At 55.2% G+C, this 17,483-nt stretch overlaps 1 protein-coding gene and 1 long non-coding RNA gene across 2 annotated transcripts; one reads left to right on the forward strand and one right to left on the reverse strand.

The window, feature by feature from the left end:
* Positions 1 to 159: 159 nt before the first annotated feature.
* Positions 160 to 1,521, reverse strand: LOC130581689 (uncharacterized). Its single transcript, XR_008966254.1, has 3 exons — positions 1,145 to 1,521; positions 458 to 586; positions 160 to 274 (listed from the first exon to the last, which is right to left on the reverse strand). It is a non-coding gene; the product is annotated as an uncharacterized LOC130581689 (long non-coding RNA).
* Positions 1,522 to 7,575: 6,054 nt separating this feature from the next.
* ANO9 (anoctamin 9) lies at positions 7,576 to 17,320 on the forward strand. Its single transcript, XM_057379931.1, has 23 exons — positions 7,576 to 7,707; positions 7,903 to 8,019; positions 8,164 to 8,300; positions 8,583 to 8,632; positions 8,880 to 8,938; positions 9,135 to 9,217; positions 9,941 to 10,075; positions 10,176 to 10,272; positions 10,551 to 10,611; positions 11,453 to 11,535; positions 11,782 to 11,886; positions 12,603 to 12,767; positions 12,847 to 12,883; positions 13,305 to 13,416; positions 13,591 to 13,648; positions 13,815 to 13,912; positions 14,048 to 14,214; positions 14,654 to 14,806; positions 15,025 to 15,172; positions 15,599 to 15,718; positions 15,813 to 15,906; positions 16,003 to 16,115; positions 16,640 to 17,320. The coding sequence occupies exons 1-23, from the start codon at positions 7,576 to 7,578 to the stop codon at positions 16,665 to 16,667; spliced, it is 2,352 nt and encodes a 783-aa protein (XP_057235914.1). The 3' UTR covers positions 16,668 to 17,320.
* The last annotated feature ends 163 nt before the right edge of the window (positions 17,321 to 17,483 follow it).

Raw genomic sequence — 17,483 nt, forward strand, 5'->3', positions numbered from 1 at the left:
AACCGCGTGCGCGCGACCCCGCCCCGTGGCGCGCGACCGCCAGGCGGCGCCCTCACCGACCGCCCCTCACGGCGGGATGGACACCGGGCAGGACCCTCAGCGCAACCCAAGAGCGCTAATTAAACAAAAATGTCTTCATTCTGCACGCACTCACCGCAACYGTGAGGGGAAAAGTGTCCTCCGCCAGGCTGCCGTGCTGCTCTCGAGTACCCCGCGTTGGGGATTCCGGTTCGTGATGCCGTTCCTGATGCCGCGGCTGTCCCGATTCCTGCGTCTTGGCGCGATAAAAGGTTAAATATCTGTTAAATAGCTGCGTTTTGGTGGCAGAATAAAAGTGTGTTTTGCTTGGCAGAGGTTTTGGTCTTGCAAGGGCTGGGGGTGCTTGCAGGGTGCCGGGTGCCCCTGTGCCCTCGGATTTCAGAAGAATTCTGAAATTCCTCAGCCCTTCCCAAATTACCTCGGTCAGGCTCCTCGTCTGGAATGTGCCATGCTGATCCTGGACGGCAGGCAGGGAGCTTCGGCTTTCTGGAAAGATCCTGGCATGGCAGCAAGCACCGGGAATGCTTCATGGAGGGAAGGCAAAGTCCTGCGGGAACAGAGAAATGAAACAGGAAAAGGACTTATAGGAAACATTTACAGGACTGCAAATAGTCCTGGATGACCTTTAAAGGCCTCTTCCCACACAAGCTATTCCACGGTTCTGTGAAATAATGCGAGAGAGCAGGGTTAGATGGGATACTGGGAAAAATTCCTTCCCTGTGAGGGTGGGGAGCCCCTGGCACAGGTTGCCCAGAGAAGCTGTGGCCGCCCCTAGATCCCTGGAAGTATCCAAGAGCAGGCTGGACGGGGCTTGGAGCAGCCTGGGACAGTGGAAAGTGTCCTTGACCATGGCAGGGGGGTAGCACTGGGTGGGCTTTAATGTCCCTTCCAACCCCAACCACTCCAGGAGTCTCGGATTCTGTGGAATAACGGAGCTGGCCACAGGAGGGCAGCAGCGGGCTGGGAGAGGAGAGGGCAAACGCCGGCAAAACACAGCTTTCGGATGTAAAAAGGGCATTTCTGTCTGCTGCACAACCCCTTCCCAAGCCCGAACAGTCTCTCCTGGCCATCCCCACGATGCTTTATGAGAGCTGGAGGCACTCACCTTGTTCCAGGAGATCACAGAATATCCTGAGTTGGAAGRGATCCATAAAGATCAGCCAGTTCAACTCCTACCCCAACACAGAGAGCCTTGTCCAAGCACTCCTGCAGCTCCGGCWGTCTTGGGGCCGTGACCATTCCCTGGGGAGCCTGTTCAGTGCCCGACCACCCTGTAGGGGAAGAACCTTTTCCTTATACCCAACCTTAACCTTCCCTGCCTGGAATGAGCACCCGGTATTTTAATCACAAGCCGGGTTTCACCCCAAACCACACCCTCTGCTCTAACGTATTGACTGTAGCTGCAGGGATACCCGCAGATCCAAACAAACCCGGCTTTGGGGTTTAAACACCCCCATTTTACCAGGAAACATGGACRTCTGCTGCCATTTTAGCATCATCCTGATCAGTGCCTTTGCACCCTCRGAAGAGCAGCTCCCTGTCCAGAAGTATCACTGCCAAGCAGGAGGTGGAGAGGCAGCCCTTCTGCAGCCACAGTGGTTGCACACAGCAAAGCCTTCAGCGGTCTCCTCATGTGGGAATTACCATCCCCACATCCAGCCAGGACTAACAGGGCAGGGAGAACTCCTGGAGCATCCCTGCTGACACACTCAGCGCAGCTCACACCACTGCCCAAGGCAGCTGGAGGCCAGTGGGTTCGGGTGTGTGACCGGCCCCAGCAGCCACAGAGTTGATCATATCCTAAATAATTCTCCTTGTTCACACAGGGTTCGCGTGGCTGCATTACCTTAGCACAGGTACGAGCCAGAGCTCCACACCACCTGCCATCTCAAGCAGACTTCTCACACCAGCCTGGCAGGTGCAACATCTCCCTCCCCACTTTCAGCTTTTCCTGCTGCCATTGTCAGCCCCAAGAACARCAAATGCAGGAGCAGAGGGAAGCACTGGAAGAGGGACAGCATCRACCTGCTCACCTGCCTTGCTGCAAAAGCAGCTAAATCCTGCCCAGGCAAAGCCACATTCCTCCGAAATAGGAGCAGCAGCAGCACAGTCTCCTCCAAGTGCTATGAGAGATGCTGCAGGGGCTGGATACACCTCGGACAAAGCCAACCTGCAGGCACAGACTCACCTTCCCCACTGGCTGGTGACGCCCATGGGATTTCCGGAGTGCGGCTGGGTGCACAAACTCCTGGGCTGTCTGAAGAGCCAGGTCCTCCCAGCCTTTCTCAGGAGGGAGAAGCAGGAGCATGGGAGGAGCACGGCGGCTGTTCCTCCCACAGGTAACCCCATTTTCCTGGAACACAGCAGCAGTTCCATTGCAAAGGCCTTTGCTCTGCTGTCGGGTAGAAAGCACTGACTGACAGGGCTTTACTCTCTCCGGGTAAACACACACACACACTCCCACACCCAGGAATAAAGCCTGATCTCTGCTCCCAGCCTGTGGGTCACACTTGGAAGGCTAAAGSTCTGCCCACACCTTGGTTTCACACACAGCAGGACATCAGGAAGACAAACATTTTTTTTTTTTCCTAATAATCCCTAAGTCAGGTTTGGCACCAGTTCAAAGCCGCAGGGTGATGGTGGCTTGACTGTGAGCACACTCTGGAAATGCTGGCTGCCTTTCCTAGCAGGACATAGCTGGATTGTCGCCCTCAGGACTTAGTTTATTTTATAGCAGCCCACAGGAAGGCTGTTGGAAGGCACAAGGGAATCCAGAGCAGTTATGGATCCTCCTGCTATTCACAGGAAATGCTCTTCTTATTTGTAAAGGAAAGCAACAACCCTCCAGAAAACAGGTGTAAGGCCAGACCTGGCTTACACATAACATTTTCACTCACTTTGACTAATAAGAGTTATTCCCTGTTCCAAGCCACTGGTCCAGATGGGAGGTAACTCTTTCCCTCTGCTCTGCTCAGAGACCCCTCCTGAAGACCTGCATCCAGCTCCAGGGTCTCYAGCACAGGAAGGATATGGAGCTGTTGGAGTGAGTCCAGAGGAGGCCACCAAGTTAATCAGAGGGATGGAGCAGCTCTGCCATGAGGAAAGGCTGASAGAATTGTGATTGTTCAGCCTGGAGAAGAGAAAGCTTTGGGGTACCTGATTGTCCCTTCCAGTACCTGGAGAGAGCCTGCAAGGAARSTGTAGAGGGGCTTTGGACRAGGGCCTGGAGTGACAGGACGAGGGGAAATGACTTCACCCTGCCAGAGAACTGGGTTAGATGGGATATTGGAAAGAAATTCTTCCCAGTGAGGGTGGTGAAGCCCTGGCACATGTTGCCCGGAGAAGCTTGGAAGTATTCAAGGGCAGGTTGGCAGCACTACTACACATGGGGGAAAAAAATCATACAACTCCCACAGCTGCTTTACCAACCAGTGAGGYGTCAAGAGAATTCTAGAGCTTTCCAGAGCTTTTCTGATAGCTCCTTTTGGCCAGTTCATGGCACTTCTTGGGGATGTCATAGCGTACAGTACATGGTCCTGGCACAGTGACAGACAGAGGGGGAAGCGGAGGGTGGCAGAGCTCTGGGGCTGGCAGAGGAACTCGGCACTGCTACCTGCACTGGGCGGTTCTGGGYTTGCCACTCCTCTGAGCGAGGGTGAAGGGCAGCTCCCTCGCCTCCTCCTGATATCTGCCCACGGCCAGGCAGAGGCAGCTCCCTCCCAAGGCAGGCACGAATCCCACACGGAAGTCAAGGCACTGCTTGGCTCACATGAGACCTCAGGCGAAGRAGCTGGGGAAGGAAACCACACGGTGAGAGAGCCCAGGAGCCTCCAGCCCATCCTGCCCACAAGCCCGCTCCTGACAGATCTGCCCTGAGGGGCTYCGGAAGAGAGGGGCACCGAGGAAGGCTCTCCGCTTCACCATGCAGGTAGGAAGAGAAACTGCCCCGATATTCCCAGGATGCTGCTTTTCAGCACCTGTGAGCATGGGAAACACTAACCTCCAATCTTTAGCATTCATCTGCTTTTGGTCTTTAAGGTAAAAAGTTCTTGCCACAAGTGTGTGACAGGGAACACGGGATGTACTGCCGGTCCCATGCACCATCCCAAGGTGCAATGAGGTCACACTGGTCCCACATGTCGGTACCAGAGTTCAGAGGTACCAGAGCATGGATCAGAGAAGGATGGTATGGATGGAGCTTATGTAAACCTAGGAATGAGGACTACAGAGGTGACAGCCCCAGGTGTTCCGGGGGCACCTGGAATACCACTAGGGCAGGGGGGCAGCTGTGGTCTTTTTCTKCTCTAACTTGGAAGAAAAGATGTGGTGTTTTTTTCCTGGAAAAATCCAGGCAGACTGTGCAAGGTTGGGGCAGGTAGTAAAGGTACAGGTCTGCCCGTCCAAGCAAAGGCTGTCCATCCCACTTCTCAGGAAGCCATGGGCTAAGGTGGAAGTGCTCCAAGGGAAGCTGTGTAAGGAGCATCCTGGAGATAAGAGCAATTTGATCATCTCAGTGTGGGTGATGGGAACCGCCCAACCCCACACCAATCCATGGCTGGGATGGAAAACAAGGATGCCAGATCCTATCCAGGYCCTTTTCCTGAGTTACTCACATGGGTGACTCCGCACCCAGCCCAGTGCTTCCTGTTGCCATTTCCCCGAAGAAATGCTCAAGACAGTCAGGTACCTGGCCTGTGACAAGGGGACAAGGACCAGTGTTACACCTGAAGGCATGGAAACCCTTTTCAGCATGGAAAKTCCTCCTTCCCATTCTGCCAGTCACTTCTACACCTTTGCACAGCGGCATCTGCACATCCTGTTTCGACCACAGGGCAGGAAGGAGTGAAACCGAAACTGTCCTTCCCGASAGCAAAGACAGAGTCCAGGGTCCATATAACCACTGCAAAGCCCAGGGGGCCTTACCTGCACCAGATCCCATTGCCTTGTGAGATCAGAGCACGGCAGCCACCAGCAGACAGCATCCCTAATTCCTGGGAAAAAACATTTAGGTGTGAAAATACCAGTGATCCGAATCCCTGCCCTCTGCAACTGTCCCTGCCCACACATCCCTGCCTTCCCACCAGGAATGGAACAAAGGGGAAAGCCTTCAAACTGATAGAGAGCAGGGTTAGATGGGATATTGGGAAGAAATCCTTCCYTGTGAAGGATTTCTATGGGGCTATGGGGAAGCTGTGGCTGCCCCATCCCYGCGAGTGTCCAAGACCAGGTTGGATGGGGCTTGGGGCAACCTGGGCTAGTGGAAGCCCCCAYAGCAGCAGGGTGGAACTGGACAGGCTTTAAGGTCCATTCCACCTGAGCCACTCCAGGGTTTTGGGATTCTACACATACCCCATATGGCCCCAAAAGCATACTGGGCACCTGCACAGCTGCCCAAGCAACTGGGGCTTAAAGCAGCCACTGGGATGAATCCAACATCCCATGTGTGAGTCCACCTTGGTAACCTCTCCACCTCTTCCTAAGGAAGTGGACGTGCTGGCTGGGATGCTCTGACTCCCAAGCATGACCATACCTGCAACTGTTGGAGCTGGGAGCCACCTGGGAACAGAAGGCGTGATGCCAGAAGGTCCCTTCAGCTCATCTTAAGCTCCATTGGGGTCTGCAGCAGCAGGAAAAGTATGCCAAGGTGGCATTAGGAACACCTCAAAATGTCCCTGTACCCAAAGGATGGCTTCCCCTCCACATCCCCATGATCACAGGTGGTGCTGGCAGGGAATTGCTGCAGGATGAGGCTGGAGRCTGAGGGAAACCAGCCAGGCAGGAATGAGCCAACAACGGAGAGCTGTGCCAGGCCAGATCCGTGCCAGCATCAGAGCACTGGAAGTGGGGCAGAGACCAGAGAGGCTCCCACTCCCTCTCCTGTGCCCAGAGAGGGGCTCAGACTGGGACAGTGCAAACTGCTGCACCCAATCCGGACCCCCAAACTTGGTTAGAGCAGATGATAACACCATAACACCCCCTCTGCCATAAACTGGGTACCTTTTATCCRAGAGAAGCTCTGGCTCTTGTTACAACAGCACCTCTGGGGGGAGCATCCCTCTTCTCAGGCCTTCCCACTTCTCCTTCCTKTCAGTCAGTCTCCTCATGGCTCTTGTGCTTTGGCTCATCCACGTGAGCCAGGATCTGGCAGAACATTTCATCCCTTTCCTCATCCCGGCCTCTCTGCTCCCATGGCCTCATTTTCCAGTGAAAGCTCGCGATGCAATCTTACATCAGGGCACAGTTGCACCACTGTGGCTGTGCTGCCGAGATTACAGCTGGAGGAACTTGTCTGGCTGGCCGCTCTTTCAGATCAGTGTCTCTGGTGACACCGAGTGACAATATTCCCATCCCTGGCAGCTCCTTTCTGCTGCTGCGCTGCATCACCTGCCCTTGGGAACAGCGGCATGACTGTTTGTGGGGACACACACCACGAGTCACATTGAAGGGTGGRAAAAACCCCACAGGGGCAGCTGATGGCTTAAGCTGAAGAAGAGCAGGGTTGGATGSGATATTGGGAAGAAATTCTTCCCTGTGGGAGTGATGAGGCCTTGGCACAGGGTGCCCAGGGAAGCTGTGGCTGCCCCATCCCTGGAGTGTCCAACAGCAGGCTGGACAAGGCTTGGAACAACCTGGTCTAGTGAAAGGCRTTCCAGCCCACRGCAGAGAGTGGAACTGGATGGTTGAAGGTTCCTTCYAACACAAACCATTCCATGAYATCCTGCTTTGCGCTCCCCTAGAGTGTACCCGTGGGTGTCCGAGTGTAATTTTCTGTAACCAGGAMGGTGGGAGCTGCCTTGGCCCCTGCACAGCCGTTCTCTCCAAAGTCACTGACACAGAGGAGGGGAACAGGGAAAAGCCAGAGTTCAAGCAGTGTTTGGACAAAACTCTTAGCACATGGATGCTTGGAGTGGTCCTGTGCAGGGCCAGGAAGGAGCTGGATTAAATGATTTTTGTGAGTGTCTTCCAACTTGGGATGTTCTATGATTCCATGATCAGCAGCTCATCCTCCCCTCTCTGCCCCTTGGCTGCAGCCTGAGGCATCCAACATGTTTTCCAAGAACTTTTTTCACCTGCTTTCMTGCAGGGTTGTGCCAGTTTCCAAGTGTCCGTGCTCCACTCTCCCTTCACCGGAATTTAAAACTACCTTCTCCACCCTCCCCAAAAAGCCAACAGTGCCCTATCTGATAGGAACAACTGACGAATGGAAAAGGCTGATTAAAGCCTGTAAAATCCACTGTAGCATGGAGAGAGAGGGTGAAGGGTGAACACCTTCCCGGTACAAATGTCAGGGCATCAGTGAAACAGCTGAGGGAGGTTTTTTCTCCTGGTCCAGATCCCTCACAGCCCCAGGGCATGGTGAGTTCTAGCGGAGGCTGCACACCCTCCCAGGGCAGCCGTTCCTCTAGCATCCCTAAACATAAATTCCTGGCTRGCTCAGAAAGACCCCAAACCAGTGATCAGGAGCATGTGGGAGAAGTTTTCACACAARCCAGCTCTTTCCTTCCTCCCTGGGCATCCCTTCAAGGCTGCTGGAAGATGAAAACACAGGATGTCCCAGGGAGCCTGCTGAAGCCTTCCCTTCACTGGTTTTCTTTTCAGCAGGACGAAATCCTGTTGACTCCCTGGAGGGAATTTCCTGTTGAAGACACAGACCCCTTTGCTTCCCCGGTAAGCTTTGCTCCCTCCACACCTGCAGCAATCCCAGCCCAACTCAGAGAGGGGACAAATTCCCATTTCCCCTGCYCATTCCCAGTTCCTCTCTACACAGCCACAGTGAGGGTCCAAACCTCCGAGAGGCTGCAGCTGGGAGGGAGAGCTCTCACCTTTCCATCCCTAATAATTCCCTGGTGGTTTTGTGGGCAGAATGAAGAGAAGTGGGATTTTGTCCTGGTGAGCGACATCCACGAAATGGGTAGCGAGAAGGAGATCAAGAGGAAGAAGTTCTTGGATGAGCTGAGCAAGAAGGGCTTCACCATCAAGGTGAGGGGCTGTGGGAGGAAAAGGCAGCAGATACTTGGCCTGGCATGTGGGCTCCTGCATCCCAGGAAATGGGAAAAGCCTGAGCCATTGAGCTGTTCATCATATCAGAGCTGGAAAATAACTCCCTTCTCTTCCTCTCACCAGAAAATTGAGGACACGAAGCTCTTTTATGGAGTCCGTGCCCCGCAGCACATCTTCCGGAAATACCAGTGTCTCCTGAAGAACCCAGACAGCAGGCAGCAAAACCCCAACACCCACCAGGATGTCCCAGTGACCACCAGGTCTGTACTGAGCTGATTTCCAGCATCCTGCACTCAATGTTCTCCACACCAGCATGCATTTTCCAGCTCAGTTCACAGCTGTGCCAGCTTTTCATTTTCCACAGAACCTTCCTTCACCTCCCACGTGCAAAGCTGACGGCTTCTCACTGCCCACATTTCTCCCTGCCTCGCGTCCCTGGATTTTAGYGCACACCTTCTCCCTTCTCTGCCCTGTTTTCCTGAGCCACACAACAGAAGTCTGTATCCCAGAGCAACTTTTAACGGGATTTTCTCCCTGTTCAGGATACGGATCGTGCACTTCATCCTGCAGAACACTGTGACATCCGACCTAGGTAAGGGAATATGGATCACAGGGGTGATGCTCAGCCTGGATCTGCAGGAAGAATCCTGCCACATGGTGGGCAGTGGCATCCCAGCTGCCTTGCCATCCTGGGGAGGATAGAAAAGRGGGAAGCTCAGACAAGTCAATTTGCTGCTGCATCCAGAGGCTGGGAGATCTGGATGCAGGAACCAGCAGTTCCTCTGCTCCCTCTCCCCAAATCCCTAAGCCTGACCCTCTCCCTTCTGCTCTGCTCCCAGAGAAGCTGCATGACCTAATGAAGAAGAAGGTGTTTGAGGCAGCCTTTCCCCTGCATGAGGTGAGGCCGAGCACACAGTGCCTGGGGGAGAAATCCTGGAGAGATGGAGGAGCAGGATGGGGTGAGGGGAACCTGTGGGTGACCGGGGCTGCAYCAAGACCTCACTGGGTGAAGGGCACGGCAAAGCTCCGGGTAGCTGCCTCAGAGCTGGGGCATTAAGGGTGCCCTGTATCCAACCAACTTCTCTGCTCTCCAGAAAGAAGAGGTAAGGGAATTCCTGAAGGCAAAGTGGGCTCGCTGGAGAGTTGTATTTAAGCAACAGCCGATCGAGAAGATCAGGTAACACAGGCACAAGAGGCAGATCTTTCTAACYAAGAGGTCCCACCTGAAACCCAGAGGGCTCAGTGCCCTTTGCCAGGCTCCTGCATTGTCTAAAACTCATTAGTTTGAGGCTGGCTCTTCTCACAAGCACTGGGCTGCTTCTGCAGCTTCCAAAGCTCTTAGCCTGAGGGTAAGAGCTCTTATCCCTGTGGCTCCAAGCTCCATCTGCTCACCCTGCAGCATGAAACAGCCCCCACATCTGTGTGGACTTTACTGAACCTCTCTGGTTTTCAGCCACCTTTGGAAAGGAGGAGAGCTGGGAACAGAGCATCAGTGCTGCACATCCAGCCCGAGGCTGAACTCGGGGCAGTAAAGGCAACATGGGGCTCCTAYAACCACATGAAATCCCAGGAAAGAGCTCAGCTCTAGTTTTTGAAAACAAACTCCATGGGCAGGGGTGGGAGAGCAAAAAGAACATGTTACTTCATAAACCTACCAGGAAACTCTGGTAGAGAGGGGAGTTCTTAACAYAGAGATGCACCTCTGACAGCTGGCACAAAGTTAATTCCTGTGGGATGCAGGGCTGCCAATCCCTCTGTCAGTCGGTCATTTCTTAACCATGACTCCAACCTGCTCTGCACATCACAAAAACTGAGATGCTGCCACCATGGGCCTTTTCTAGTGACTTCCAAAACCCAATCTCCTCTCTGGCCACAATCCCCACCTCACCTTTCCTCCTAGGTGCTATTTTGGAGAGAAGGTGGCCTTGTACTTCGCCTGGCTGGGCTGGTACACCTACCTGCTGGTTTTCGCTGCCGTGGCTGGGYTGGTGACCGTCGTGGCTGGGACCACTGTTTACAGTTCCAGCCAGGTGAGGTAAGGCTCTTGGGAATGCCAAATACACATCCCGTTCAGCTCTGCAGGTGGCTCTGAGGCACCCTTATCCCCTTTGGYTTCCCTCCTCCTTTCTCTCCAGCAAGGAGATCTGTGATGCCAACACCACCATCATGTGCCCGCTTTGTGACCAGAAGTGCCCGTTCTGGGTCCTCTCTGACACCTGCACCTACGCCAAGGTAGGGAACCTCCTTCCCGCAGCAGGCTCAAGGTAAAGAATGGGAAAACACTCCCAGCTCGTGCTGCTCCCACACCACTAGAAAGAAACACCAGCCCAGATCACAGTCTCCATCACCACCAAGGAAGATTTTACCAGTGACAAACCCCAGTGTCCATTACCTTCCTGCATTTTTCACTCTTGTGTAGTGCCTTTACCTGTCTCTGGTTGGCAAGACCTCGAGGTGTCACAGCCCCTGCACCTCAGTGCCCCATCACGCTCTTCCTTCATCTCCTCCAGGTCACTCACATGATTGACAACGAGGCCACGGTCGTGTTTGCCATGTTCATGGCCATCTGGGGTAGGTGTCCATGTCTGGTTGTCCAGTGCACACAGTTGGGAGAGGGAGCAGAAGTTGGAAAATGGGACACCAACACAGCTTCACCCTCTGGGAGTTTTATATCTCATCTGTTTCCAGGGCCTTCAGCTTCCATTCCAGGCACAGCAAGAGACAAAATAATYCTGGTCATATCCTCCAGCTCCCCAAATACTCCTTACCTGTCCTACCTGAATCTTCCACTCACCACAGCCTTCCCCAAAGCACCCAGCAGCTTCCCAGTAGCTACTGCTAAGTGGCCACAGCGACAGGAAGGAGGGGCCTCCAGACTGCCCCACCACCTTTCCAAATCACTGCACAGCCTCTTATTTGCTGTGGGATGATGGGATCCCGTCACCACCTTAGCTACATATCTGGCATTTTCACAGCCCTTTACTGTCCCACCTGCGACGCCAYGGCACGGTCCTGAGTGTGTCTGTGGGCTGCGTCACACTCAGGAGGCTCAATCCAATTAAYAGAGGGGGTGGTTGGAATTGGAGTTGGAGAGGTGTAGCCATACCAGGGTGCAGTGCAGGACAYCCATTCCACCTGAAAAGGGACTTATCCCAAATTCCCTATGGACACTTGAACAGGCCTGGCTGCCAGTGAAAGCTCACCTGCACCATCCCTGTTCCCCCTCACTGCTGCCTGTCCAGAGTCCTTCCAGGTCAGCAATGTGCTGAGGGGACTGCCTGTCCTTCACAGGCCAAGGGCAGTCCAGGCTGGTTTGCCATCAGGTTGGATGTGATGTCACTCTCTGGGGGACAGAGGGATGGCTTTCAGAGCCACCCCTGAGTGTCACTGCACTTTCTCCTTCCCAATCCAGCCACTGTGTTCCTGGAGCTGTGGAAGAGGGAGAGAGCCACTGTGGTCACCGACTGGGACCTCTATGGGTGGGATGAGGAAGAGGTGAGGACATCATCTTTCCTGCTCGGGGCTTTCCTTTTCAGGGCAGCAGTCACCCAGACCTAGAAAAGACACGTYGGAGGGGTCCCTTGCCAGACTGAACTCAGTCAGGCTTGGCCACGCTGTTGTGGGTTGGTTGCTCACCCCATCCTTCTCCAGCACTGCTCATCCCATTTGTCCATTGATGCAAGGGGCACAAAGCACTGCTGGGTCCCTTCTTTACCATTGTTTTTAATTTTTTTTTTAAAGGAGGAGCTGGCTCTGGAGCTGATCAATAATTTGCAGCACGAGCCCCGGCTGTACCAGCACTCCTACTTCCGCAGCACCATCGTCCTTGTCTTGGTTCTGCTGATGGTACGTGCCAGGTGACCACAGGAAGGTTTGGTTTAAGGGCACATGGACCAAAGGAGCAAAGGCAGAGACCAGGATTTTAGGGCAGTTCCATGCCCATCACAAGGATCCTGGGGCTTCCTCACACTCACACCTCACTGTACTGATAGCAGGGGCCACCCATCCTTTGGGGACATGGGCTGAAGGCTCTGTTCTTGCAGCAGGATCAAAGGATCTTGCAGTAGGATCAAAGCAGTAGGATCAAAGCAGACACAGAAGGCAGGAAGAGGCAAATCCTGACACCCTTGTCTCCATCCCCTGGGTCAATGGAGACTGGTTCAGGTGGAGACATAGAATCCKGGAATCACAGAATGTTAAGGGTTGGAAAGRGACCTTACCTAGTCCCAACCTAATGCCATGGGCAGGGACACCTCTCACTACCCCAGGTCACTCAAGGCCTTGTCCCACCTGGCCTTGGACACTGTCAGGTTTGGGTAATYTGCMATCTCCCTGGGCAGCCTGTTCCAGKATCTTMTSACCCTCACAAGGAAGARTTTCTTCCTAACATGCAGCCTAAATTTCCTGTTTTCAGTCTGCACCCATTATTCTTTGTCCCATCACTGCACCCACCTCACGAACCTGTCAGCCTCCACTGAARGGCACTGGTTTGCCTTTGAGACCACACACTGTGGGAGCACATGCCCTCCACAGTCCCTGACGCCTCCTTTCCCCCTCCACAGATCGTGCTGCTGATCGGCATTGCCCACGCACTGGTCATCTACCGGGTAGTGGCCATGGCCCTGTTCACGCAGAGCCAGCTGGAGCTGCTGCGYGAGCACGCCAACACCATGGCCGTGATGACAGGGGCCGTGCTGCACTACATCACCATCGTCATCATGACCAAGGTGAGGAGCCACACGGGGTGCCTGGTGGGATTTCTCCATGGCCAGCCCTCCCTGCTCACGGCATCCCTCTGTCCTGCAGGTCAACCGGCATGTGGCCCTCTTCCTCTGTGACCTGGGTAAGGGCAATGGGGTGTGTGTCTCCCACCTGCAGTGCCCCTTTGTCCCTGAGACTGCTGTCCCCTTCCTCCCCACCAGCACGAGGCAGCTCCCAGGCAGGCCCCCAGACTGAACCACAGCCAGTGTTGCAGGGACAGTCACCCTACAGGGTTGAGACCTGGCATGAGCAGGAAACCACTCAAGCTCCAGGAGAGCTCACAACATGGCTCTAAGGCCCCTTCTAYCCCTGCTCATGACTCTGAGGGATCTCCCTGCTTAGCTGGACTCATCTCCATCAGAGGGCTCAGGAGGAGGGCAGGGAAAGCTKCAAGAGGGGCATAGAGACCCTTCTGGCCTTCAGAGCTGCAGTGGCACCCACAGRGGAGCAGGGCAAGGTCACTGCACTGTGTCCAAGCCCCTGGGCATTGCTCCCTTTCCTAGAGAAACCACGGACCTTCTCCCAGCGGGAGAACAGCTTCACTGTGAAGATCTTCACCTTCCAGTTCTTCACAAACTTYTCCTCACTCATCTACATAGCCTTCTTCCTGGGACGGTGAGTGGAGAACACAGGGCAGCTGGGCTTTGGGATGGATGTTCCCAGCTATCCCCAGGGTGTAGGGACAGACCCCTGCCCAGCCTCTCTGCCATCCCTGGCAGGCACAGAGACCCCATTTGGGACTGAGGAGGGCCATGACCCCATGGGTATCACTGTTGCTTCCTTGCTCAGGATCAACGGCCACCCRGGGCACTACGTGCGCATCGCTGGCCGCTGGAGGCTGGAGGAGGTGAGGCACCCACTCTGACCCCACAAACAGCTCTTCCTTTTCCTTCCCCTACTGCCCAGGGAGGCTCTGGGAAGTTCAGCTTTCTCCTACAGCACCTACCAAAGGGTCCCTCGGGCCCACACACCCTGCTTGCAGGGCACAACCCATCTCTTGTTGTCCCCTCCAGTGCCACCCCAGCGGCTGCATCACCGACCTCTTCATCCAGATGGCCATCATCATGCTGCTCAAGCAAACCATCAGCAACATCATGGAATATCTGGTCCCGTAAGCTTCCCCCACTGACACTTTCCAGAGAGCAACCGTGGCCTTTTTCCTTTTTCCCTTTCTCCAGGGATGTCCTGGCAGCAGCCCAGCCCTGCTGTCCTCTGCAGCCATCCAAATCCCTCTTTCCCCTTGCAGCTGGATATCCCACCATCTACGGAAGAAGCCTAAACACCCCAAGAAGAGAAGCGTGATGTTAGGAGAGGAGGAGGAGGCCGAGGACCCCTGCAAAAGGCAGTGGCTGAACAACTACGAACTCAATGAGGTCAACGTCTTCAGCTTGTTCAATGAGTTCTTGGAGATGGGTATGTGGGAGAGGCAGCAGATCTATGTGCACTCTTTGGCTGGGGAGTGGCAGATGCTGGGGAGATGCAGGTAGGGGAGAGCTCAGAGCCACAGCTCCACACACAGCCCAACTCCGAGAGCCCTGGGACACCAAGATCATTCCCAAAACAGAGAGCAGGCAACTGTGCTAGCCTTGGGCCCTGCCTCGGACCTTCCTCTCCTTCCAGGGCCATGGCTGTAACCCCAGGCTGTCCCTGTGCCTGGCTGACTCAATGATTCCCACAGATCCTACTCTCTGACAGCCCTGCAAGAGCTGGGGGGCCCCAAGATGTGGCTATCTCCCCCTTCCACCCCTGCACAGCCCCGTGACACAAGCCACAAAGCAGGACAAGCCCAGGCAGTGTGGGACGTCCCCTCTGTGGCAGCTTCACTCCAGCACCCGGCATTTCCCCTCCGCAGTGATCCAGTACAGCTTCACCACCATCTTCGTGGCAGCCTTTCCCCTGGCCCCGCTGCTGGCCCTCCTCAACAACGTCATCGAGATCCACATGGAYGCCATCAAGATGATGCGGCTGCACCGGCGCATGGTGCCCAGGAAGGCCAATGACATCGGTGAGGGGGGACCTGGAGCATCAGGCTGAGCCCCTGAGCACCCCATGGCAGTGGGACAGCACAGGGAGAGCAGAGGGCTGGGGAAGGACAAACTGCTTCAGACCCTGCCAGAGGCTGATGGACAGCTTGGAGCCTCCTTCCTTGATGTGGCCATCCCTGTACTGGAATGGTGGCAGGGAGCTGGCAGAGGGACTTCACCGGCTGCTCCTCTCCCACAGGGATTTGGCTGCAGGTCCTGGAGGCCATTGGCATCCTGGCTGTCATTGGGAACGGGCTGGTGATTGCCATCACCTCTGACTTCATCCCTGTGCAGGTCTACAAGTACATGTACAGCCCCTGCTCCAGGGAGAACCGCACTATCATGGAGTGAGTTCAGTCCTGGGACATCCCCAAGGCCCTGTCCCCACAGCCCTGTCCCCTGTACCCTTGCAGGAGCACGAGGCAGCAGAGCCATCCCCCAAAGTGAGGTGGGGAGAAAGGGGAGCAGGGGAACATTCTCACATGGCATCATCTTCATCCTCCCACCCACAGTGGGTAAACCCACTGGAAAGGGCAGTGTGTAACACCAGAGAGCAGCAGGATTCCTGGGATGTCGGCACGTGCTCTCTCCTGCCCTGCCCCTGTTCCTCCAAGCCTCGGCTGACTGACCAAGTTAACTCACACTGGACAGAAGCCTCAGAGCCCTCCACTTCCACTGGGCTTTGTGAAAGTGGGGAGCGAGAGCCCCAGGTGGGTTCTGCTTCCCCAGGACAGGAGGGTACAATCTGTGCTCAAACCTCTCCTTCCCCACAGCTGCTCCACCGGYTACATCAACAACAGCCTCTCCGTGTTCCGCATCCAAGACTTCGAGCCCCACACCAAAGTGCCCGACATGCTGCCGGAATTTGATGGGGATCAGATCAAGGAGTGCAGGTAAGAGCAGCCCCCTGCCACCCCCCACCCTGCACCATGACATCCAGGCCACAATGGCATGTCCTGGTCTGGCACCAACGGGACTGCGCTGCAGGTACCGGGATTACCGGAACGCCGACGACTACACCTACACTGTCCAGTTCTGGCACATCTTCGCAGCCCGGCTCGCCTTCCTCATCCTCTTTGAGGTGAGCACCCAGCGGGGTGGGAGAGGGCTGGAAAAGGGGTTGGATCCACGCCTCRTGCCTGGGCTGGGGACCTCTGACTGCCTTTGCTTCCTGCAGCACGTGGCTCTGTGTGTGAAGCTGATCGCAGCCTGGTACATCCCTGACGTCCCCCAGAAGGTCAAGAATAAATTTCTGAGGAAAAAACACAGCAATCTCCGTAAAGAACTGAGGTGAGTGATGCCCTGGAAGGTGCCAGGGGCTGTCTGCCAGGCTTCATGATCCATATGCTTCAGAGCCCCTTTTCCTTCAGAAAAAGAAAAGCTCCAAGTTAAAACAAGAGATTTTTCCCTAGGAGAGACTTTGTCCAGGTTTTCCACCTACACTTGGTTTAAAGGATTAAGTATTTCAGCAGGAAACAACCATTGTGTCTGTCCCAGTGCTGCTGTGCCACATGGACTAAGCCTCGCTCTGGGAAGGAGTCAGCCTGACCCCCCTTCCATGGCCACCCTGTCCCAGCTGCTGCCTATAATCCYGATGGGAGCAGAGCATGGGGTTCAGGAAACACCTCACTGTCTCAACTTTCCATCTCTGCCTTCCTATTGACTGTGGGGTTTCCCATCAACAGGGGTTTCCCACCAACAGCCCATCATTCTTTCTCCATCTATTTTTGGCAAAAGGCCCTGTTTCTACTCGGAGTGGTTTTCCACACCTCCCAACTCTGACAGTTCCCAACACTTCTCTCCTCTCTCCCCAGCATGATGGAATACTCCACCGAGGTGTAGCCAGCGCTCACCGAGGAGCAGGAGAACATGGACTTGAGCCCTTTTCCCAGCCTGGCAGTGCYGGGGGTGCCAGATCAACCCCATGACATAGTGCCACATGTCCCATCTGGGACTTGAGCTGTGAAGGGATGACAAGACAGTGACTTCACAGGAGCAGGCTKCTTTCCCACTTGGGAAGGAAGGACGCTGTGACAGAGCCGGGATGTGCCTCCCCAGCACGTGGAGTGGCTGGGACAGTGCTGTGGCGCTGGGGACGTGTTTCCAGGGGAGCACTCGGCTGCTTGGCTGCAGGASATGACCTGGGTCCTCGTCACTCGCTTCCTCAAGCACAGGAAAACACCACTTACCTCACTCCAAGCTCCCCCTCCTGCCCTTTTTTTTTCTTTTTTTGCACTTTGGCCTCTTTTTCCACTGCCTCCCATGACCTCCCCACGCTCGCACCGCTGGGGAACTTGAGTCCCTCTTTCACCACACTGCTCCCCGGCACGACTCCCACGTGGCTGCAGCTCCGCCCCGCTGTCTCCATGGACATTGCAAAAATGCCGTTGTTATCCCGTGTTTCGCTCCAGGCAGAGCCGGGTCCTGACAGTTGTGCCGGGCTCAGCTGCCGCCAGCCATCGGTAAATAAAAGCAGCACCCACGTGGACACACAGACCGCCACCTGCTGCCCAGTATTGCTCCTGCTTTCCTCCTCCGCCATCCCAAATCATCCCCCAAAACCCTTCCTTGTTTTAGCGGGGATAATCGCAGCAGGTGGGAGCTGCAGTGCCCCTCCCAGGGCTGTGTGCGAGCTGGCTGGCAGGACAGGATTTGACC

Source organism: Malurus melanocephalus, unplaced genomic scaffold, assembly GCF_030028575.1.
Source record: "Malurus melanocephalus ecotype Western Australia unplaced genomic scaffold, MMel_1.1 scaffold_426, whole genome shotgun sequence".
NCBI lineage: Eukaryota > Metazoa > Chordata > Aves > Passeriformes > Maluridae > Malurus > Malurus melanocephalus.